This window comes from Pipistrellus hanaki (genome assembly GCF_964339955.1).
Source record: "Pipistrellus hanaki genome assembly, chromosome: 10".
NCBI lineage: Eukaryota > Metazoa > Chordata > Mammalia > Chiroptera > Vespertilionidae > Pipistrellus > Pipistrellus hanaki.
Window position 1 is genome coordinate 4,726,360 of NC_140512.1, and position 24,660 is coordinate 4,751,019.

The 24,660-nt window shown below is 37.1% G+C and overlaps 2 protein-coding genes across 4 annotated transcripts in view; one reads left to right on the forward strand and one right to left on the reverse strand.

The window, feature by feature from the left end:
- STK31 (serine/threonine kinase 31) overlaps window positions 1-18,065 on the forward strand; it is a 37,257-nt gene extending 19,192 nt beyond the window's left edge. For 2 of the 3 annotated variants that reach the window (XM_084896327.1, XM_084896329.1), the window contains 13 exons: window positions 809-988; window positions 3,012-3,128; window positions 4,395-4,514; window positions 6,000-6,131; window positions 7,332-7,433; window positions 8,811-8,891; window positions 10,925-11,050; window positions 11,669-11,794; window positions 11,971-12,057; window positions 12,740-12,889; window positions 14,725-14,847; window positions 15,840-15,908; window positions 17,313-18,065. In XM_084896327.1, the coding sequence (XP_084752453.1) occupies window positions 809-988; window positions 3,012-3,128; window positions 4,395-4,514; window positions 6,000-6,131; window positions 7,332-7,433; window positions 8,811-8,891; window positions 10,925-11,050; window positions 11,669-11,794; window positions 11,971-12,057; window positions 12,740-12,889; window positions 14,725-14,847; window positions 15,840-15,908; window positions 17,313-17,540 (1,641 nt within the window). In that variant the 3' untranslated portion in view covers window positions 17,541-18,065. The remainder of the gene's footprint in view (window positions 1-808; window positions 989-3,011; window positions 3,129-4,394; window positions 4,515-5,999; window positions 6,132-7,331; window positions 7,434-8,810; window positions 8,892-10,924; window positions 11,051-11,668; window positions 11,795-11,970; window positions 12,058-12,739; window positions 12,890-14,724; window positions 14,848-15,839; window positions 15,909-17,312) is intronic. The other variant, XM_084896328.1, reaches the window with a different exon arrangement.
- LOC311629479 (small ribosomal subunit protein eS27-like) lies at window positions 9,425-9,706 on the reverse strand (the record flags this gene model as incomplete). Its single annotated transcript, XM_084897582.1, has 1 exon — window positions 9,425-9,706. One exon carries the CDS (start codon window positions 9,704-9,706, stop codon window positions 9,455-9,457), a length of 252 nt encoding a protein of 83 aa, XP_084753708.1. The 3' UTR covers window positions 9,425-9,454.
- Window positions 18,066-24,660: the final 6,595 nt, after the last annotated feature.

A 24,660-nucleotide genomic window follows, 5' to 3' on the forward strand; every position in this document is an offset into this window, starting at 1 on the left:
GGGCACATACCCAGGTTGTAGGCTCGATCCCCAGTAGGGGGTGTGCAGGAGACAGCCAATCGATGGTTCTCCCTCATCACTGATATTTCTATCTCTCCCTCTCCCATCCTTTCTAAAGTCAATAAAAACATTAAAAAATTTCATATGAATGTATTTAATAGTTTATATATGTGTATCTGTTCTGCATGTGAAGAAAGTTACCTTTTTCCACAGAAGGTACAGTCTTCTCCCACTCGCACAGATTGTATTCACTTAGTGCTATTCCCTGTCTTCCCAAGGCTTCCTGAGTTTTATGATAGAAATTTCAGGCTCTATTAAGTTTTTTTTGGTCTCTGTGATATTTCTAGGGTTTGATTCCTCGAGAGAGCCAGCAGGCTCTCTTGTTTCTTCCAGTCCTTTAAAAAATGCTTTTAAGTGCACATACATGTTTGGTGTCTCTCCTTAATTGGAATTATTTGTATATTTTGATGTGCATTTTTATTAAGGAATAGGTCTTGGAAACTTCCATGTCAGGATAAAACAGTAGTGATTTAATTTAAAGCTAGAGAAAAGAAGGGGCTTTCTTCTAAATAGCAAGCCTAAGATTATAAAGCTTCCTATATGTAACCTTATTCACTTGGTAAAACTTTCCCTGTTAGAGTCCAAACAAGTCGACTTCTAGGTAGTTGTTTGCTTTCATGTCTGTCTAATTGTTCTGTTTTATTTATAAAATTCTCAAGGATAGAGAATCAACATTTCTGCCTCGAAGGTTCTAATACAGTGCTTTAATCCTAGTGGGAAGTTAATAAACGGAAATATATCTCTGCAGGATTTGTCAGCCTCTTTAGAAGCGGTATATGGACAGGCCAACGAAGGGACAAACTCTGAAGAAATACTTAAGAAATTTTATGACTGGAAGCGTGAGAAAAGGGAGGAGCTCACCAGTGTTAGGAGTGAAACAGAAGTTTCTCTACAGCGTCTTGTAGCGTGGTTCCAGAGCACCTTAAAGGTAATCAGAGCTCTTGCTCAGTGGCACAAACCAGGGAATTTAAAAGAAAAATTTCCAAATGTCACTTCTTTTCTGAGGGGGTGTAGGGAGGCTGAGAATGAATATGAATGGGAATGTGTGTGCTGGGATGGAGGAATGAGGAATTAACATATTTGTAGTCTGTTTAGGACCTATATAAAGACAACTTCAAGCTATAGGTGTAAGATAATATTACTGGAGTTTATTGCAAGTATGTATTTTACAGCTATAATGTGGAGATAAGGGCATGTAAAGATACATGTGCTTTAGAGGATAGATAGCTTTCCTGTTTTTTGTTTTCTTTTTTAGGAAGATGAATTTTAAGATGAGTTGGTTAACTGGTCATGCTAAAAATATGCTATTGGTGTTGTTTAAATATTTTGATTTTTAGGTATCTTAAAGATCTTAAAGATACCTAAATTAAGTAAAGACTCTTAGTCTTAGTTGGTATTAGATATTAGAGAAGATGTTTGGTATATCATTTTTTTTTAGTTCTTGTTTACTGTTATAAAAACAGCATGTAATGTTCCAAAAGGTGTGGGGGCATGTGATTCTATATTATGCTCTCAGAACGCTAATTAAATTTCAGCCTAATTTTGTTATTGATCCTCTGTTCTTCTGTTTGCTTCACAACTTCCTTAGCAAGGGCAATCTGTGTGAATGACTTCTAAATACGAATTTCTTTGTTTGGAGAAAACACAAGTTAATCTCTAGCTACTTACATAACTGATTTTTTTGTACTTCCTTTCCCCCCCATTTGGCACTTGCCAGGTGATTTTTTTTAAAACTTCTTTATTGTTAAAGTATTTCATATGTCTCCTTTCCCCCATTAACCTCTCCCCAGCCCTAGCACATGCCCTCACCCCCCTACTGTGTGTGTCCATGGGTTATGCTTATGTGCATGCATGAAAGCACTTTGGCTGGCCTCTTCCCTCTCCCTTCCCTCAGCCTTCCCTCTGAGGTTGGATAGTTTGTTCCATGCTTCTGTGTCTCTGGATCTATTTTTGTTCATCAGTTTATGTTGTTCATAATATTCCACAAATGAGTGAGATTGTGTGATACTTAATCTTTCTCCAACTGGCTTATTTCGTTTAGCATAATGCTTTCCAGGTCCGTCCATGCTGTTGCAAATGGTAAGAGCTCCTTTTTTTTTTTTTAATAGTGTAGTATTTCATTGTGTAGATGTACCACAGGTTTTTCATTTATTCATCTGCTGGGCACTTAGGCTGTTTCCTTTTTGGTACTTTCTTATGGATAATTAATATAAGTAAATTATTGCTTTATTCTCTTTTGTTATAGATCACGATTATCTTTCTGTTTAGGTTTATTATTTGTTATCTTTTTCATTTCCACAGTCTGATTATTTGAAACCAAAGTCACTGTTTGTGATCTTTAGTTCTATATTATAATTTAGGCCCCTGATTTAATTCTGTTTAATATCTTACTATTAAGTTTATTTCCTGATAGAAAATACCTTTGTTTTTCTAATAAATGGAACCATTTGAGTTTAGTCTATAACTTTTAGTTTCCAAATTCCTAAATACTAGTAAGTCATCACCAATTATAATCATATTTCTTCTTTGTTCAAGACCTAACATTGCCTGCCTAATATAATACTTTCAGAGTTAAGCTTGCCACCTGCACATTCAAGGTTTTTTTTAAACCAGTTTTTAGTAAGACTCACTCTTAGTATTCCCCCCAAACATCTTGGTCTTGTCTCTGTCCCCTCCAACCCCATACTTTTTCTCTGTATTCTCTTACCTCTGTGAACCACTAACTATAAAAATCCGTTGTTTTTTTTTTTTTAAATGTGTGTGATACATCTACATTTGTAACCCCCCCCACCCCCATGTATAAATTACATGAGGGAAGTACTTTCTTTCTGTGTATCCTTATTTCCCCCACACTGCTCGGTGAGTAGGCTAATATTCTCCAATTATAAGGACACAGTACTTATTGAAATAATTAAATGAGATACTTCATGCTTTTATTTTTTATAAATGAGGCTTTTGATCTCTCTGTGGAAGAATCACTGACTTCTGAAGACACAATTGATAACATTGATGAAATCCTAGAGAAGGCTGAGTCAAGTGTCTGCAAAGAGCTGGAGATATCTCTGATTGTGAGTATTGATATTTATTGCTTCCTCTGAAGCAACATGGTTTGTTTCTCTTGCAGGTTAGAAAGTATTAAGACTGGTCTTAGCTTTGCCCTTATAGGCCTGTTAGAAAGAATAACACTGTCAAGTTCTAATCCAAATACAAAATAAAATCTCATTCTTCCCGGGCATGGCATTTTCATCTTTAATAGGACATTTAACATTACAAATAAAATCTAATGTTTAATTCTAGGAAATCTAAGTGTAACCACTTTCTGAAGCATTTGATTCTTTAGTCCGTCATACTCAATGACTGAAATAAAAGATTCTTAGAATTTGTGAAACTTAAATCTGTGAGAGCTTCGGAAGCAGTTACACATGGGTGATTAATCGCTCCATTTTCTATTGTGCATATTCTTTGTTGCAATGTCAAGTTAAAAATTAGTATAGCTCCTCAAAAGAATGTTTTTAATTTTAATATTGTTCACTAGGATTCTTTCCCAGTTTTTCAGCTGTTTACAAAGTCTCAGTAGTAATGTTCTTCATTTACTTACAGTATTTCTTTTTACCGTTTGTGATTTTATTTAGATTAGTATTAAAATATATACTTAACTGTATCCTCTTTTGTTGGATAGCCCTCATTTAGATGGTTTTGTCAAACTTAACTTTAGAAATAGTTGTTAACAGATGATTCTAAAAACAGCTTTGTGTTTAGTTCCTACATTTACATTGTAGTATCCCTGGTTTTCTTTAACGTTCCTCTGCTCTAGACAGCTGTAAGAATAATAGTGTAATGGGGGTAAAATTCCCATCTGTATATACACACACACACACACACACATATATATATATGTGTGTGTGTGTGTGTGTATACACACACACACACACACACACACACACATTATTGATTTTTTACAGAGAGGAAGGGAGAGGGATAGAGAGCTAGAAACTTCGATGAGAGAGAAACATCGATCAGCTGCCTCCTGCACACTTCCTACTGGGGATGTGCCCGTAACCAAGGTACATGCCCTTGACCAGAATCGAAACTGGGACCTTTGAGTCCGCAGGCCAATGCTCTATCCACTGAGCCACACCGGTTTCGGCCCCATATGTACATCTTTGACATCATTCTCTCTTCTGTCTAGAAAAGGATTGTGTTTAAGAAATATTTTGAAATGGATATAGAAATTTGTTAAAGGCATCATTTTGAAGTTTTTCCATTGTTATTGAAAGTTTTAACTGTTTTGGATACTCCTTTGTCTATAATTCCATGTGTGTGATTTCATTTAGGAGCAAGGTGATGCCGACAAGGAAATCATTCTAAGCACATACAGTCAGGTACTGCAGAAGATCCATTCAGAGGAAAGGCTCATTGCCGCAGTACAATCCAAGTACAAGCACAGTATTGAGGTTGGATTATGCTTTATTCTCTGTCTTCTGTGTTGATGCTTTGTATTTTTTAATACTTAAACTTTTCTCAGGTAGTTTAATACCCGTGTGTAGGCAAATTATTTGTTATTGCTAGTAAAGCACTGTCCTGCTGTAAGCTGGTATGTAATAAAATTCTCCCTGCAGCTTCTCACCTCTCAGCCTTCATAGAATTTAAGAGGTTAGGGTCTTGCTCTGGATTAGGTTTTGGCTTAAGGAAATGTGGCTGGTTTGATCTAGCCAGATCACTAAACTTTTTCTATATTAGCAATAAGGCTGTTATGCTTTCTTATCATTTGTGTGTTTGCTTAATTTAAAACTTTTCTTTTGCATTCACAACTTGGCTAGCTGACGCAAAGTCCTAGCTTCTGGTCTGTCTCAGGTTTCGACGTTCTTCACTAAGCTTACTCATTTCTAGGTTAAGTGAGAGAGATGCGACTCTTCCTTTCACTTGAACACTAGAGGCCTTATGGGATTACTGGAGGCCCAGTGCCCGAAGTACGTGCATGGATAGGGTCCCTAGGCCTGGCCTGTGATCAGGGCCAGTCAGGGCCTCCGGGTGCTGGCCGGGACCTTCCTTCACTGCTGCTGGCTGCCGGCTGCCGGCTGGGACTTTCCTTCGTTCCGCACCACCCCCTGGTGGATATCATAGAGAGCAACCAAACTCCCAGTCTTCCAGTCAGACTCCCAAGGGGGCACTTTGCATGTTAGCCTTTGTGTGTGTGTGTGTGTGTGTGTGTGTGTGTGTGTGTGTGTATATATATATATATATTAATTGGCCCAATTTCATTATTGTTGCATCTCAGGAAATAGGGAGGCCCAAAGAGAAGGAGAGAGATGGGGGAAGGGCTGATTAGTGGAGCAGTCACACATAGCATTTATTGGTTAAGTTTGCTATATTATATGGGTGTGGCTCCCAAAACAATTACCGTGGTAATATCAGAGATCACTCATCACTGATCACCATAAAAAATATGTATGCCTTTCTGTATATATTAGCTTGAGATATTTCTTTTACCTTTTCTTTTTCTTTCTTTTTTTTTTTTTTTAAATTTATTGATTTTTTACAGAGAGGAAGGGAGAGAGATATAGAGAGCTAGAAACGTTGATGAAAGAGAAATATCATCGACCAGCTGCCTCCTGCACACCCCCCACCGGGGATGCGCCCGCAACCAATGTACATGCCCCTGACCAGAATCGAACCTGGGACCCTTCAGTCCGCAGACCGACGCTCTACCACTGAGCCAAACCGGTTTTGGCTTACCTTTTCTTTTCAATACTGGAACAGATATTCTTCTAAATAGAAATATGGACAATTAAGAAATCAAGTGGTAGAATTATCTTGTAGACTTTATTTCAACCTGTATTCAGTAAATACTAATTGAATCTTAATAGATAAGTAATAAATGGTCTGTAAGTGACTATGCTGTCTGTTTTGAAAATGTGATAATTCTTTCTCTTACTTAGTTTAAGAAGCAGATTATGGAAAGCTTAAATAAGAGCCCCAATCTGGATCACTTGCTGTCCATTAAAAAGACGCTGAAAAACTTAAAAGCTCGACTGAGATGGAAATTGGTTGAAAAGAATAATTTGGAAGAAGTAAGCAAATAGTTGGTGGTCACTGAACTCTTTGTGTGTCTCACTTTACTTGGGCTCTGCTTTATAAAAGTAATGTGCAAATGTTCTCTTTGAATAGAATAGAATCATTATTTAAATTTTTATGTATTTTATCTTTTCCTCTCAGTGTATGTAAATAAAATTATTACATTAATAGTGTAAACATTTTTCTATGTCACTAAATGCTGTTTGAAAACAGTTTACGTGGCTGCCTTGGTTTTCAGTAACATAAATGTTTTTGAATAATTTGAAAAACTCTTGGTTTGGGCTGTTATACAATGTCTATTATAATACAAGCCTCCTACGTGCAAGGCTTGTATTGGGGTGTTCCCCAAAGGTAGAATTTGTTATAAACTATTTTTCAGATAACGATGTCTTCTGTTTACTTCTTTTTTTTAAATAGCTGCACATATTGTTTCTTGGAAATATTTAAAGTTTTTATATGATAACAGAACTAAAAGAATTAGGATATTCTCATCTTCATTAACTTCCTTAGGTTTAAAACTTTGTGAAACTTTGTGAATTCTTAGTTTTCCCTTGAGAACTTGATTTAAAAAGAGTTTTATATTATATTTTAATCCATTTTGAATGAGCTCTGTTTCTCTTTGAAGCACTTAAGTGGAATATAATGGTTTAATATTTTTTCAGTTTTATTGTCTTCTGGGCTGTGGGGAATGGTGTCTTTTTCAGTTTTTTTTTAACTTTTGGAGAAATATAGCTAACTCTGAAATGTGCCATTTAAGATGGCTTATTCTCACTGGAGTCTTTCCTCTAGTAGACATGCCACACATTTACTCATTAAAAAAAACACAAACCCAAATCTTATGTAGAAAACAATTCCAGGGCATTTAATTGTATTCTGGTTCCTAGTCTTGACACTTAACTTTCTGATCGCAGTTGGTCATCTTTATTGTAGAGAATTCTTCAGCAAATTTTAAGAGGTGAGAAAAAACCCTATGTAATTTACTTTGTCTTTATTTTTTATAATTCTTTTTCAGAGGTTTTAGAAAATTAGTGTTAGAATATTAACTCAACAAGTGCTATTATGTGCTAGGTACATAGGATATGTAGAAATCAGATGGAGTGATTTGCTTAGAAGTTGCATTAATCCTTACTAGGAAGACTTATTTTCAGTCTACTTTAACAGGCCTGTAAGGTCACTTTATTTCTTTCTGATTAAAGTCTGATGACCCTGATGGATCTGAAATTGAGAAAATAAAACAAGAAATAACTCAGTTACGTAATAGTGTCTTTCAGGAAATTTATCGTGAGCGAGAGGAATATGTAAGTATTTGATTCTTGGAAGTTTTGAATTAGTTTGAATTAGAAATTGAATTAATATATCCATTTTATGAAGTGGACTATATTAATAAGAATAGAGATTATATTGGCATAGATATATATTGGCATAATAATCTTTATGTGAATTTAGATATTTCTGATGACAAAATAATTTATTACCATTGTACCAAATGTGGAAATTACACAAAATTATAAAGAAGAGAAAACATCACTGTAATTTTCCTACTTGTGGTAATAATAGTGATCATTGTTAATTTTTGACGTTAACTTTCCTTTTGTCTTTTTTTGCTTATTTTTACAAGACTCGAGATGATAGCATAAACACAATTTGCACAGTGCTTATATTCTGCTTCACAGAAATCCTGAAGATTTTTTCCTTTATTAAAATTCATATGAACATCATTTTGGTATAATACCGCAATGACAGCATTATTAGGGCAGCATAAATTAGTTGAAGAACATAACAAATTACCTGCTTTTGGGGTGGGGGAGATGTTGCATCTTTAAGTCTCTAATCTACCACTAGTTTTTGTGAGAGTCAGCATATTTTCTCTTTAAAATGCAAGAGTATTGTATTTTATGAATCAGAAATGTAATGTGAACTAAGTTAAGAACATTGCTTTGAAAAATAAAAATATTGTGAAATAATAGACATTTTAAGGTTATATTTCATTTAGCAAACTCACATGACTGTACTTCAGCATTCACCTTGAATAAAATAGCTATCTTCCAGTGACTTGATAAGTGTCTAGAAGTTTCACTTAATGAATATGTGATAAATAACTTTCCTAAGAATCCTCAGTTTTCACATTTGCTTTAAAGTGGCTTTTGTAGAGCTACATATTATTTTTCAAGGCATTTATGTGTATTTCCTCCTAAATGACATAGCTGTTATTTTAAACATGTCACTGTGTTCTTATATTTTTTTTGAGAAATAATGATAATTTCATAAGTCAAGTTGGTATATTATCACACTTTTTCATTTTAGCTTGGAAGTTAGTGCAGAGCTTGACCGTAGGCAAGGTTCTGTGTTTATATATGTATACCAGGCCTAAAATTGGTAATTAAGTTTTTCTTCTGTTAGTAAAGATGGTATTTTAGATGTAAGATGATTCTTGGCTTTCATTTGCTATTTAAAAAAAAATATATTTTATTGATTTTTTTACAGAGAGCCAAACCTGTTTTGGCAATCATTTGCTATTTTTTTATTTTTATATTAGAAGGCAGAATCATTGATTATGTATATTAGGGCATACATATATCTTCTTAGATATATAATAAGGGAGATACTGCTATGTTTTTTCCCCCCAAAGGCCAACATATCACAATTGAATATATATCTATATTTTTTAAACTTAGGAGAAGCTGAATAACTTGGTACAGAAATGGTTCCCTGAGCTACCTCTGCTCCATCCTGAAATAGGATTACTTAAATACATGGTAAGCTTTGTTTCCCCTGAGAATTACTACTCTGCAGACAGTGTTGAAACTGATGTTAAAAATTGTATGTCAGTGTTAAATTTATAATATCCATACTATAAAAATGTTTATGATGAGTAGTTTCTGGATATTGTGAGAACTTTTTCTCAAAACTGTCTTTAATACTGGCGGAGTGCATTCTAGGTGTTTTATTTTTTGAAATAATAGCAGTTTAGCTGCTGGCTCAAGAGTTAGAATAAAAGGGGAATTTATGCCAAATGTATTTTTTAAGTTAAAGCAGATTGGAGAAAACTGTAGCGATGTTGGTTAAGCTGGAGATGTTGATGTGGGTGCAGTTCTCCAGGCCAATAGGATTGAAAGGCTGGGAAATGAGGGTGCTGTGCAGGAGGCAGTGTGGAGCAGGAGGGCAGACTCTGGCTCCTAAGGCGGAATTTGTTAGCTCTGTGTTTTGTATTGCCTGGTAATGATGGGGGTTAGATAGAATAGTTATTCTTTTTTTTTTTTTTTTTGTATCCAAAATGTTTGTTGGGATGGTTTCCCACTCATCTTGATTTGAGGTGCTTTTAGTGCTGCTTCCTTCTGAAGGAGCAGCCTTCTGTGAACCTTGCTTTTCCTCCTGTTGGCTGACAGAGAACAGTGGAGCAACCAACACACAAAACTACCGTTTGTGCGTGGCCAAAGACGGTGGTGATTTTATAGCATCCTGGGCATTTGACATCCATGAAGTAGGAATTGGAGCTCTGCACCAGGCACTTCTTCTTGTGTTTCCTCTTCTCTTCTGGAGAGGGACTGGGGAGGTCCTTAGCGAGAGGCATATTGTCTTGGGGAGGTGTTCACAGCCGGAAAAAGTTATTCTTTTTTAAAAATACATTTTTATTGATTTCAGAGAGGAAGGAAGAGGGAAAAGAGAGACAAATATCAATGATGAGAGGGAATCACTGCTCAGCTGCCTCCTGCACAACCTCCACTGGGGGTCAAGCCTGCAACCTGGGCATGTGCCCCTAACTGGAATCCAACCCAGGATCCTTCAGCCACAGGCCGACGCTCCATCCATTGAGCCAAACCAGCTAGGGCATGATATTTATTCTTAAAGATTGACATTAAGTCCATGATAACAGGTATGGAACACAAAGGGATATTCAGATATTTGTGAATTCATAAATGTGAAGATTAGTATCTCTTAAATTGTTAAAGAAATTATTGTAAAAACTTTCCAGATGGAAATTTAAAAATAATGTGGGGTTTTCCATGCAGTGCCATGTAGGACCTTAAAATTAATTTAAAAAATATGCTAACCTATTATGGAAGAATATAAAAGGGTTGAGTCAGAGATTATGGACTTCTTTAATGGTTTTAAGATGTTTAACTGAGATGCGTACTTAGGAAACCTCTGTGGATTGATTGTAGGTTGTGGGTATTGATTGTAGGTTGTGGGTATTTAAGAAAAACCCAAAACAGTTTTACAGTCCTTGTTACTAAAATTGTACCGCAATGAAACTTGCTTGACCTAAGTTGTTGATATTCAAGTTTTAATGCAAAACATTATTTCTTTTTAAAAGTAGCAGAAATAATTTAGTAGAATGAAAATACTTGAAAGTCATTTTCACTCTTGGGGCTTCCACTTCAAACAGATGCAGAGTTACTAGAATTACTTCATAGTAGTCATGATTTTTAGGCTTCTCATTCCCATTTTACAACCTTCTTTTTATTGTCATTTTAATATTTTTAGGAAACACAAGAAGTTTCACAAGTAAACATCAGGGTTCCTAGGAAGCATGTCTGGTTTATCCCAGTCTTTTTCAGAGTCTGTTCTGAACTGTAACAGCAATTCAATTGATGATGATAGTACTTTGGGTTGTGGTTCAAGAGCCAGGAACTAGAAAAAAAGAAAAGAAACTGAATATTTTTATTTCCTTGATTTCTTCAGTAGGGCTAATGTTGTCCAACTCAGCTAATAGCACGCAACTAATTATGTTGATGATTTAAGTATTGGGGTTGTTTGGATTATTACTTTAACAAAAACTTGTGCCTAGAACTCTGGTGGTCTTCTTACCATGAGCTTGGAAAGGGATCTTCTTGACGCTGAGCCCATGAAAGAACTCAGCAGCAAGCGTCCTTTGTTGTGTTCTGAGGTTAACGGGCAGGTCGTTCTCTTAAAGGTGAGTGTAAGTCATTCTGCTTGAGGGAGATTCAGAAATGTGACGGGCTGTGGTGCTACTTTTTAGGAAAGTAAAAACCCACTGTTTGTTTTCTAAATTTCATTAGTTGACCAGCGTGATGATGATTTATGCTCCTGGTTTGATAACCAGAAATAATTTTGAATTTGAAACTTTCCTAAGTAATATATGTTCCTTAATAGGAAATACTTGCTTTCCTTTTTCAAGTGAATTTATTACATTCTATCTAGTAGCTTTTTAAAATTTTTGTTTTTCTCACACTTCTCTTTGAAATGAGTTACTATAAAATTTCACCAGTTTTGCCAACTCAGTTTTCTATTCTTTGATTTCTTTTCCTAATTGATCTGGGAAACTGTTATGATAATAGGTTAATTGGGCTTCAGTGGCATGCATTGTGTGGATATATATTATGTCACAAGTAGAATTGTTCTTTCTAAAGTACAGCATTCAAAGCAGATAAAAATGTACTTAAAAAGTTTAAAAATAAAATTAGATGTAATTTAACTTATGTAAAAATCATGACGTTGAAGCTGGAATGATGTATCATTAGAGTGGGATTTTTAATCGTGGAATTACCGCTGTCTCTCTTTTTGGTACAAGGGTTACTCTGTGGATGTTGACACAGAAGCCAGGGTGGTTCAGAGAACCGCTGCCTATCACAGAGCGTGGAGAGAAGCAAAGGAAGAGTCTGGGTTGCTACCATTGATATTCCTATTTCTGTGTAAGGTAAAGTTATACTAATCTTTTGCAGAAAATGTTGCATTTAAAAAAAGTTTTAGCTTCCAGTTTTAGTGAGGCAGTTATTCATTCCTTTTAAAATAAAGGTATCTTGGAACAGTCAATATATACTAAAAATATATTGAAGAATTTTTTACTTTGAGTCTTTCTGTTTTGCTTCTTAGTCTGATCCTATGGCTTATCTGATGGTCCCATACTATCCTAGGGCAAATTTGAGTGCTATTCAAGCCAGTATGCCTCTAACTTCAGAGGTAAGTAAAAAAACAACAACTCTATTTCCATGGATGTGTTGAATGAGAAAATAACAGCTAATGTCTACGGAGGGTATATTACTTGCTTTCTACTATGTAAAATTTTGACTCATATTACTGTATTTGTCACATCAACCCTGTGATATGAGTTATCCCAATATATACAGATGAAAAAATGTGAGGCTCACAGAGATTAAATGACTTGCACAGGATCCCTTAACCAATGGCAGAGTTGGGTCTTGAAATTAGGTCTTTTTGGTACCAAAGCTCATGATTAAAATTATTAAGCTGTACTGTAAGTTGCATTGTATATATAACACTTGGTATTATAAGTACTTGAGTGACAACTTTAATTTCCGTCATAAATTTGAATTAGTAATACCAATAAAGGACATCCTGAATTTTCCTGCCCAGTAACACTATTTCAGTCTCTCTTGCTCCCCGAGATACCTTTTATAGTCATTATTTATAATCTAAGTCTTCTTAGAGACTGAAGTCTTTTAAGTCATGTATAGATGATGTCACCAGTTACATAATCATAGCTTCTAATTCTTTCTCTATGCTCTATTCTTAATAAAGATTCATTTGGAGGAAGCTTTACTCACGTATGGAATAGTCTTTCAATTATGTATTGAGATGATTTGCCTACTTGCTGACTTCTTTGGTGTGTATTTATCTTTAGGAAGCTTTAAAGGTCATGAAAGGGGTTGCCCAAGGCCTGCATACCTTGCACAAGGCTGACATAATTCATGGATCACTTCATCAGAATAACGTATTTGCTTTAAACCGTGAACAAGGAATTGTTGGAGATTTTGACTTCACCAAATCTGTGGTAAAATAACATGATTTTACAAATAGGTTCTAACCATCATTTAATATTATTAGGCAGTATTTTAACACTTTTACATGCTATGATAATCCTATATAATAAAGTGGTAATATGCAAATTGACCATCACACTCTTGCGTAAGATGACCACCCACATGTGGTCATGCTCATGTGGTCACAAGATGGGTGCCCCCATGTCATCACAAGTTGGCCAACACAAGATGGCTGGTAGGTGAGGGCAGTTGTGGGCGATCAGGAGAAAGGGAGGGCATTTAGGGGTGACCAGGCCAGCAGGGGAAGGCAGTTGGGGGCAACCAGGCTGGCAGGGGGGTGGTTAGGGTGTGATCAGGCTGGTAGGCAGAAGTGGTTAGGGTCAATCAGGCAGGCAGGCAGGTGATCAGTTGGGAGCCAGCAGTCCCGGATTGTGAGAGGGCTGTCCAACAATGGCAGTCGGACATCCCATGAGGGGTCCCAGATTGGAGAGGGTGCAGGCTGGGCTGAGGAACACCCCCCTCCAGTGCACAAATTTTGTGCACTGAGCCTCTAATTTATTATAAGATCTTTGCCTTTAAGTTTAAGTTGTATCATGTAGTATAAACAATTTGTTATGAGCTAGTTGCTGGAACAGAGTTTCTAAGTTTTTGCATTATATTTTGTAACTATCAGTCTTAAGAGCAAGCTGACATTGTAGTCAGTGGCATTGACAACATTAAACATTATTATATCATCATCAAGATACATTTAATTGCTAGGAAATAGGGAAAACTAGGTGGCTATTTCCTGCCTCTTCTATTAATACCCTCCTAGTAGATTATATAAATTATGTGTGTGTGTGTGTGTGTGTGTGTGTGTGTGTGTGTATTTTTATATTTGTTGTTATTTTTTAAATTAATAGACATTTTTTAGAAACTTGGGAACCAAGGGTGAAGACAGGAGGAGGAGAAGAGATAACGGTAATATGTGCTAGGTGATTACCAATTATTTTTAGCTTTCCCATGACTCTGTAAAGTAGATATTATTTCCATTTTACAAGTTAATTTAGCCTCAAAGAATTAGTTAAAGCCCAAGGTCACACAGCAAATAAGTGGAGAGGAGAAGCGCAGCCAAGGTCTGTCTAATCCAGGTTTCATGTTCTTTTTAAAAAAAAGATACATTTTTATTGATGTTAGAGAGGAAGGGAGGGAGGGAGGGAGGAAGGGAGAGAGAGAGAGAGAGAGAGAAAGAGAAACATCACTGATGAAAGAGAATCATTGATCAGCTTCCTCCTGCATGCTCCACACTGGGGATTGAGCCTGTAGCCAGGGCATGTGACCTGACCAAGAACTGAACCATGACCTTCTGGTTCTCATAGGTCGGTACTCAACCCCTGAGCCACAGAGTGTTTAGTCAACTAGATATCTTTTGTTCTTGTTACTAGATATCTTTTGACACATCAGAAATGGTATACTTAGAAAATGGTCAGTAAAGAAGGAAAGTACTTTGTAGACTTTCAGTTTTTTAAAAGTTACTTAGAATATTTTAGAATTAGAAAATAGCATGTCTTCTCTTTCCTTGTGACATTTATTTTAAAAATGTACCAAATGTTTAAATAATTAGTGGTTCTTAGTTTTAAATCTACTTGGGTCTACAATGGGAAATGTAACCGAAGTCTCACTGTTAATTTTATGACACTGATTTTAGGAGCAGTTTATAATAGCAGAAATTAGGTAAAAATACTTGATAACAAAAATAAATGAAGTATTACAAATTAGTTTTTGTGGTTGAATAGATATAGAGTACTTCACGGAGAGCCTCCGCAGCTGTGTTGCCCCTAAGATACTTAACCTGCTGTTTTCCTAGAGTCAGCGAGCCTCAGTGAATATGAAGGTTGGTGACTTGAGTTTGGTGTCACCTGAAGTGAAAATGGGAAAACCTGCTTCTCCAAGTTCTGACTTGTATGCATATGGCTGCATTTTATTGTGGGTATGTTATTTTATTTTATCTTTTTAAATCTTTATTGTTCATATTATTACAATTGTTTCTCCTCTTTCCTCCCCCATTGCTCCCCTCCACATGGTCCCCAGTCCACCCTCTGCCCTCACCTTCCGACCCTGCTGTCCTCATCCATAGGTGTATGATTTTTGTCCAGTCTCTTCCCGTACCCCTCCACACAGACACCTCTTTCCCCCTGAAAATTATCAATCCCCTCCCATTCTATGACCCTGATTCTATCATATTCACCAGTTTATTCTGTTCCTCAGATTTTTAATTCACTTGACTTTCAGATTCACTTGTTGATAGATATGTATTTGTTGTTCAAACTTTTTATCTTTACTTTTTTCTTCTTTTTTCTCTTTTTAAAGAACATCTTTTAGCATTTCATAGAATACTGGTTTGGTGGTGATGTACTCCTTTAACTTTTTCTGATCTGTGAAGCTCTTTATCTGCTCTTCAATTCTGAGTGATAACTTTGCTGGGTAGAGTAATCTTGGTTGTAGGTTCTTGCTATCATCAGGGCTGCCCCCTGAGGCAGGGTTGTTTCCAGCAGGATCTGGTCCCTGCCAGCATTCCCCTTTGAGTGTGCTGCTTGTGTGTGGCTAGTTGGATTAAACTTTGATGTGGTCTGAAGCCCACCACTGGCTGTGTTAGTTCTGGATCTGCCTGGGTGGGGTCAGGTACAGGTCACTGTCCGATGATCTGAGTTACCGACCTTGGGCTGCCTGTCTGTAACTACTACTGAGCTCAGTCTGTGTCTGCATTGGCTGGACCTGAGTGTGTGTGGGAGGGGCCAGTCTGTGTAAAAGGGTTGCCTGCTTCCAGCTTCGAGCTGGGAGCAAATCTGTAAAAGGGCAGAAGTTTTCTGATGTCCACTTCCACCCATCAGCTGCACCAGAACCGAAGAGTTCCAGAATTGACTTTGTTATAGGGTCAGTATTGGTACTTTGGGAATTTATTCCTTCTGATTTTCTTTACAGCTTTCTGTTCAAAATCAGGAATTTGAGACAAATGAAGAGGGAATCCCAAAAGTGGATCAGTTTCGCTTGGTATGTGACTTTTTTTTTGTTATTTGTTGCAAATGTGACATAGATGTGTAGTAGTAATATAAACTGAATATTTGACCGAAAGTGTGCTCTAATTATTGTAAGAATGCCAAGTAGCATTCACAATAAAGAAACACTGAAAAAAAGTTAAGTACCCTACTTAAATTACTGCCATTTGTCCCAATACCTTTTATTAAAAAGCTATCCCCTCCCTTCATTGGAAAATGCCATAATTTCATTTACTGCAATTTCATTTGTATAGGAGTATATTTTTAATTTTTCTATTTCGTTGTTTCTTTTTATTTATTGAAATTATAGGGCAATATTCTTTCAATTAACAGACTTTAATGCAGGTCTGTCTTCAGTGAAAACTTTAATATTGGGAAGTACTTCTTCTAAATGATCTTTAACTTATTTAGTTTCAAGGGAGGTGGTGGCAATAATTATATTTTATTGGAATCATTTAAGTATATAAATTAACTCGAACAGTTAACATGTTTGAGGTGAGAGTCCTTTTTTCTAAAAACATGATAGGATTTTTTACTTGTTCTAAATCTACTTTTGTGGTTTTCAAGAGCATGTACAATTTTTTAATTTAGATTTTGTAAATTTTAGTTTATACCTATCTTTAAATAGATATTCCGTAGAGTGCATTATGGGCATTGACATTCATTCATTTAGCAAATGAATGTCTGCTATATTCCTGACACTGTACTAATTGTAGGGGATGAAGTGATAAGCTAACATTTTTGATCTTAAAGATATTTGAATGTAATGAGGACACTAGCAGTTAACAGGTGATTTTCATTCACTGTGAAATATGCTCTAATTGGAGTCATTATAGGGGGCCAAAAAAAAGGCATGTCTAGGTGATTTGGGAGGTAGCAATAATGGAGGGTAAACATTATGGTGTTTACACGTGATAATACTAAAAGACATTCTCTGAAAGAGTGGCACACAAATACCGACTCCCAGAATGACAGTGACACTGATGAGTGGGAGGAGAAGAGAGACACTTCACAGGTGGAACCAGAGCAGTTGACAGGTGAAGCGGGAGGCCCGCCCAGACACAGCTTCAGTGTCCATTGTTGTTATGCCGAACTCTGACCACTGCCCTGAAAACGTGGGGGAAGGGGAAGTCCTAAAATGTCCTGTTTCTTGAGACATTTCAGCTGTGTTTCTTTTGTAACTCAATTTCATTGTTTAATTATTGAGCAATTCATTTCTGGTAAAAACTGGTTGAATTTTGTGGAAATCTTAAAAAATCCAAATAGGAAAAAGTGATTTTAGATCTGTAACATTGGTTAAAAGTGTTTTTGAGTTTGATCCTCTTTCCTTATTGCAGGTTTGTCTTTTTGCTTGTTTGATTTGATTTGATTTTTGTTTGCCACATCTCTTTCCTTGCAGGGTGATAACGTCAAATCCCTCCTATGTAGTTTGATCTATCGGAGAAGCTCAATGACTGCTGAGCAAGTTTTGAATGCTGAATGTTTCTTGCTACCAAAAGGGAAATCAACTCCAAACCCAGAAAAAGATACTGAATATGCCCAGTATAAAGAAGAGGAGGAATTAAAGTTGGAGAACTTGGATAAATATAAAGAAAAGACAAGAAGTGGTGAAGCCAACTTTGATTGATAGATTAGGATTTTTTTGTTGTTGCAGATGTTTCCGTTAAAAACTTAATTTAGTTTGGTTAAATAAACAGGAAAGAACCTGGAAGTGTTCTGTAGCTAGTTGGGTTATGTCTTTGGTATTCCAGTTTAAAAAATAAAAGATATTTGGCTACGCAAAATGCTGTAAACTTTGAAGTTTCATTTAACTGGAGGTGTTAAGGAAAGATTTTCTGTCATTATTTTTTGAAATTGCATAATTAGACTAATACAGTTGTAACAGACAAGGTTATTAGATTGTTGGACAGATCCTAGGCAGATTTTTAATGTGTTAGCCAGCTGGGCCCACTGGGGTGATGCTTTTGTTCAATAAATGATAGTTGCTTCACTTTGTACCCAGTTCTGGGGATAGAAAATAAATAAAACATGGTCTTTATACTTACAAAGCACACAATCTATTGAGAAAGTCAGATATAAACAGATCTTCAAAATATAATATGGAGCATCCGATGATAGCCCTGGACAGAACCTTCTGAGATTGAAGAGAAGGGGCACTTACACTATGGAGGAAGGTAGTACCTTAGTTAAATCTTAAAGGATGAGTAGTAAAGGTCAAGATGGGGCAAGAGTGTTTTAAGTGGCAGAGAAAGCATGATGAAAGCAACAGTTTGTTGTATTTAATAGTATAAAATCTGAGGCATGGAATAGACATACAGATAGATGAGGGTTTGTATGGAATAATAAAGGGTTATTATTCCTAATCATTCTATAGGAAATGTGGAGTCATTGAAGAATATTAAATAGCTTTAGGTCTCTCAAAATCCCTCTCATACCCACTACAGGAGAGATGGTAGTGAGATTGGCTAGAAGGATATTATAAAAAAAGTAGGTGACAAATAATGAGAACAGAGATCTAGGGAAGCAGAAATAGTGACAAAACAATTATAAAGTGATTAGGCAATCAGTTGGACTTGATGATTGAAATATATCTTAAGTGTGGTAGAATTTCTAGTTGCCTATGCAAAATCTAGTTTTCCTTTTAGTAATAGATTCCAGTTTTATTTGGGGTGGCAGTGTACTTGACTAAAATATTCCATTCACCATTTTCTCTTAATTGAGGCCTTTTAACCAGATTCTTGTCAATAAGGCTCCTTAAAAGGAGGTAACTGAGCTGGGAGATGTGCCCCTTTGCCTTTACCCCTGTCCTAGTGCCTAGACGTTAACATGATGGGCAGAATTTGAGTAGCGTCCTTAGGATGAAACCCATGAATAGGATGATGGAGCAGCAAGTCCAAGGAGCTGGTGTCCGTAATATTCTGGAGCCTCTGTGCTAGCCTCAAGCTTCCATCTTACATCCTGTTACAGCCTCAGCGTCCCCTGAGGGCCCAATTGAGATGCAGATTCGTGGCTCTACTCCAGACTCACTAACAGACTCTCTGGGGAGGAGCCTGGCAATCCGTGCTTTAACAAGGGCTCTAAGTTATTCTAATGTACTAAAAGAACATTGCTGTACTTTCAGTCATTGCTACCTTTTGGGTTTCCTGTTTTATAATAGAACTTAACTTTAGCTGATTCAGTAATAAAGACACAGTCATTAAGGTTACAGCAAACTTGGATAATTAAAGGGAACAAAGAATAGAACACTATGCTCACTATTTTAAATAAAGAATTAGATCTGTATTTTCCAAATGTGTTCTGAACCAAGTCCCTTGAGAGGCTCAGTACAAAAAAGAATTCTGTGATTACTTGTTTGGAAAGTAATGAGTACTAAATTGGAGGTTGATCTTTTATATTAGATGGTAAAGGTTCTAAGAAGTTCTCTAGAAGAAAAACCTGTTTAGTTTTAAGCCTAGCATTTGCCAAAATCAACAACAAAAACCCCCCTTTCCCACATTATACCTAGGAATTTCTGTTCTGTGAAACTAGGGAGAGAATCAGATTTTGTAGCTTTCTGAGTATTTTTATTTTTTGTTTCAAAATTGAAAATACTAAAGAGAGAACTTACTATCTCTTCAGTGCCATAAATGTTTTTTGAAATAGGTGTACATGTGTGTAAGAGAAATGCAAAGGCAAACAAATGGGTTTACTGCCCAGGGGAGGAACAGTGCAATGCAGTATGCAATCAACCATAAAAAGAGAAATCATGTATGTCACCACAGAGAAGAGGAAGGAAAAGGGAATGAAGAAGTTGGGGAAGAGACATTTGACTAATTTTAGAGGGTTCCACCTGTTTGGAACCAGAAGTTACTCCAGGCCAAGCGAATGAGAGCTCAAAGGGTGCATTTGGGGAAGGAAAGGGCAGGAATTTGGCTGGAGCGTAGGCCATTCACAGAGGAGCCGAGAAACTTGGAAAAGCGTTTTGGGGACATACCATGGAAGGTTGTGAGTTGCTCTATAAGAAATTGGACTTTATTAAAAACTCAGAAGCAGGTGACTCACACAGTCCTGTTCGTTTTAGAATAAAATAGCTAACTAGAGAGGATGATTTGGTTAGGAAACAGTCAAGGATAGCACATTTCACTAAAGTAGTTGAAGCTAAGAAAACATCTTGTTTTAGATCAAGACATTTATTTATTTACAAGAGGCCCAGTGCACAATATGTTACACAGCACGAATTATGAAGGCACACATTATGTTTATACATAAGGGAAACAGATACCAAAAAAGGTGTTCGTTGTAAAAATATGGGCGATAGACATTTTTAAAAATTCTTTAAAAAAATATATTTTATTGATTTTAGAGAGGGAGAGGGAAAGAGAGCAATATCAATGATGAGAGAGAATCATTGATTGGCTGCCTCCTGCATGTCCCCCACCGGGGATCGAGCCTGCAACCCAGGCATGTGCTCTTGGCTGGAATCGAACCTGAGACCCTTCAGTCCGCAGTCCATTGAGCTAACCCAGCCAAGGCCATTTTAAAAATTTTTTAATTTTGTCAACATTTTATTGTGAACATGTCTCTAACATACAGCAGTTAAAAGAATTGTACAACGAATATCCATTTATCATTTAAGTTTTGCTATAACATATTTTATACTTTATTATACAGTTATTCACCTTAATCTTTTTATATTTGTTTTTCATTAAAAGTTTAAAGTTTCCCTCAGCTATCAAGTACTAATGTGCTATTTCTTGAGGAGAGATGCTTATTTTTGATTAATAGGCAGACAATGGGCTGGGATGGAGTGGGAACCAGGTGGTAGGAGGGAAAAGGAGGGGGATATCTGTAATACTCAACAAAGGTTACAAAAAGTTTAGAACAACTTTTTGTAAGTTTGTGTATGGCCACCAGGGGTAGCTCTGGGCCTATGGCATCCTGGGATAAACACACACAAGGATGGTTTTAGTAAAAAAATGTTTTAAATGCCATCAAACTTGCTATTTGGATGAAGATATAGTAAATTTACTGTGATTGATTAATGTCTGTATCTTTTAAAACAAACACCTTAAGGTTTGGGACTGTACCTAACACAATGACAGGCATTCAATAAATACTTCTTGTTTTGATCATGATTATTGTGCTTACTTGAGTCATGGCTTGCATCATCCTCTGCATTCCGATTTATGACTCACAGAATTTTATTTCCATTATATCCTTTTCAACCCCACATAATCATCAGCCATAGCAGATGACAGTTTGCTTAAGTAGAAAAACCTGCATCAGATCATTCCTTTTGGGCTGCTGTAAGACTCTTCAGCTTTAAGAAAACATATATTTTTATTGATTTCAGAGAGGAAGGGAGAGGGGAGGAGAGATGGAAACATCAATGATGAGAGAGAATCACCCATCAGCTGCCTCCTGCATGCCCCCCACTGGGGATCGAGCCTGCACCCTGGGAATGTGCCCTTGACTGGAATCAAACCCGGGCCACTTCAGACCACAAGCTGATGCTCTACCCACTGAGCCAAACTGGCTAGGGAAGAATCTAAAGCTTTGTCTTTAAAGCAAACAGACTTTATGCCCCATTAAATAATTTTTATTTTTCGCTTCATAGTGTTTAAAGTCTTGCTAGAGGTTTTCAATTTCATTCTTTACTAATTAGTATGATTGACAAAATTATTTCATTGTGTTTTTCAAGTTGGAAAGGGGTGTTGATTTTTTAGCAGATGGTAGCGTATTCAGAGTAACCACTGAGCCAGGCTAGCCAGAGATGACTTCAATGTGGTTAAGGTCATTCCTGGACCCTGATACAACAGTTGATTTAAAAATGTACCTTGGTAGTTAGTTTAACCTACTGCTTTCAATTCTCATCTCCCTTCGTGTTAAAGGTTTCTGAAATCTGGAAGTGTTACTTGTTTTATAATTAAAGGCGATGGTAGAATAAGTTACTACAGTGCATGAGTTTGGGTGGGTGCTAGACATTTCATTTACAGTATCTCTAACCTTCACAACTACCCTATAAAATGCAGGTGTTATTCCTCTTTTACATAGGAGGAATGAAAGCGAGGGATGAGAGACTAAGTTCTTGGCAAGGATCACATTTATTTATTTATTTATTTCATATATTTTATTGATATTTCACAGAGAGGAGGAAGGGAGATAGAGAGCGAGAAACGTCGATGAGAGAGAAACATCCATCAGCTGCCTCTTGCACACCCCCTACCAGGGATGTGCCCGCAACCAATGTACATGCCCTTGACCAGAATCAAACCTGGGACCTTTCAGTCTGCAGACCGACGCTCTACCACTGAGCTAAACAGGCAAGGATCACATTTATCATCATTGAAATTGTGTGTGGGACACCAGGATACCGTGCTTCCCCGAAAATAAGACATCCTCCGAAAAGAAGACCTAATTACAGGTTTCCTTCTGAGTGAAATATAAGGCATCCCCCCGAAAATAAGGCCCCCCTAGGCTAAACATGAGAGATTTGGTCCACTGATTCTGAAAGAAATGGAGTCACAAGAAATTCACCAGGAAATTCAGGAATTGGATTGTTATGATGATGTTCCAGAAGATGATGACATGATTGTCATTGAATAAATGAGTAAATTCTTGATACTGTAGGATTCACAGTTTGTCTGGTTTGTGTTGACAACTACCGTACTACCGTATCGTATGCAGGTAATAAATTTCCTTTATTTTCATTTAACAATAAATGTGTACCGTATTCTTCTTCATGGAAAAATAAGACATCCCCTGAAAATAAGACTTAGCGCATCTTTGGGAGCAAAAATTAATATAAGACACTGTCTTATTTTCGGGGAAACAGGGTAGATGCCGAAGACACTAAGATGTGTGAGTCTTTGTTCCAGAAAGCCTTCAGTATGGCTGTTAAGACAAGGCGTATCTGTGAGAAAAACTGAGACAAGAATTGCTTGCTAAATGCCATTCACCCTGAAGTGGTGTATCCTAGCAAAAGTGAACTGATCATGGGGTCAGCAAACCTCTCTAAGACTGTCCTAGCAGAGTACAAAATTAAGTGCAAATTCACCCTTTCTGCATGAATCTGTTTACTGCCCTTACAGTTTTGAGAGAGTTAAAATGTATTTCTGCTGATTATGTTCTTGAAGTGACATAGAAGGATAGCTTCTGTATAATAAAATGTTATTATGTTAGGTATCAAGCCATACATTATTTAACTACTTTGGTAAATTAGAAGCTTTGTCATTTTTAAATGTGAAGATCATTTGTAGGGAGCGGCTCTGGAGTGAAGCCTTGAATTGACCTGTGGCAGAGCCACAAACAAGTCCCAGCTTAGAGGGCAGAGCCCTCCCAGCATAATTAAGCTTGACATTATGACACTAGATCCTTCCTGGGTAGCTAATGGGCTGTGGGAGGGGCAGCAAATGCTGCCCAAACAAGTGAAACTCACAGGAACATTGTAACGATGGTGACCACTACCTTGTTTACCTCTGGCTACAAAATAAAGGCTCAGTTCACTACCTTGTTTACCTCTGGCTACAAAATAAAGGCTCAGCTTGCCGTCTGGATCTCTCTCTGTGGCCTTAGTCAGGCACAGGAGACCCACCTGGACCCAGCTTATTCTCTTCGTCTGTCTTTTCTTTAATACTTCGCTGCTGCGCGCCACCCTCTACTCCCTGCTCACTGAACCCTTGGCTGTGCTGGCACAGCACAACCATTTTCTTGAATGGCTGGCAGAATGGTTTACTTATGTAAAAAGATAAATTTTAATTTTTGTGCATGTTTAATTTTTTTTTTTTGGGAAAATACTCTATTGTAGGAGATATGACCCCTTTAATAGAAAAAGTTTATAGCTCATTTTTTAGGCCAAAGCCATTGCCTGGGATTATCTATGCAGAATCGATGTGACTGTAATATGGAATACAAAATTGCCAGTCTGATTTGAGTAAGAGATTAAAGTGAGTTTATTAACTTCACACCAATTTGAGGTAATTATCTCTCAACCTGAGGGGGAAAGACAGGTGAAATAGTTTTTGCTTTTACTCTTTATTATCAGAACTTGAGAGAAAGGGAACCCGCACACAGTGCTGGTGTGAACGTAAAATGGTGCCTTGGAAAACAGCCTGGCAGTTCCTAAAAGTGTCCCATATAGAGCGATCATAGGACCCTGCCAAGGTCTGTCCCAAAGAGAAATAAAAGCACACATCTCACTAAATGTTTGCCTTCAATAGACCATGGTGTGCCTGGAGGGTTAGGGTACAGATAGGGTGAGGAGGAGTGAGAGCAGGAAGGAAAAAAAAACATTCAGTTGTTTGTGCCCAGAGCTTAGAGCTGACAGGGATGATGGAGGCATGTGCCAGAGAGGAGAGAAAGAAAAACCTAGTGTGACAGGAGACAATAGCCAGAGGAGCAGAAGGACACAGAAGACGGGGGAAGGGCCACCCAGGTGAGGGAGAGGAGGCCCGCAGTGGATGGACTGTGACACATGCTTGATCCGAGCGGCATTGCCACAGAGAGCCTAGGCCACATCCCTGCTATGGAGTGCGAGGCCCCGCTGCTGCTCAGGAAGTGCTGTGAGAACGACTGATTTTTCAAGGGACCCATTTACCCATTAGCTACTTGGCCAACATCAATTCGCCAAATGACTAACTCGTTCAGTTAATCAATTAACTTGTTTCACTTTTACTGTAATATTGAAAAATTGCTCACTCAATGAACTGGCTTTCAGTGAACTGGTTTTCTCCCTCCCGTCAAAATAGTTTGCCAACGTTGGGTTGCCC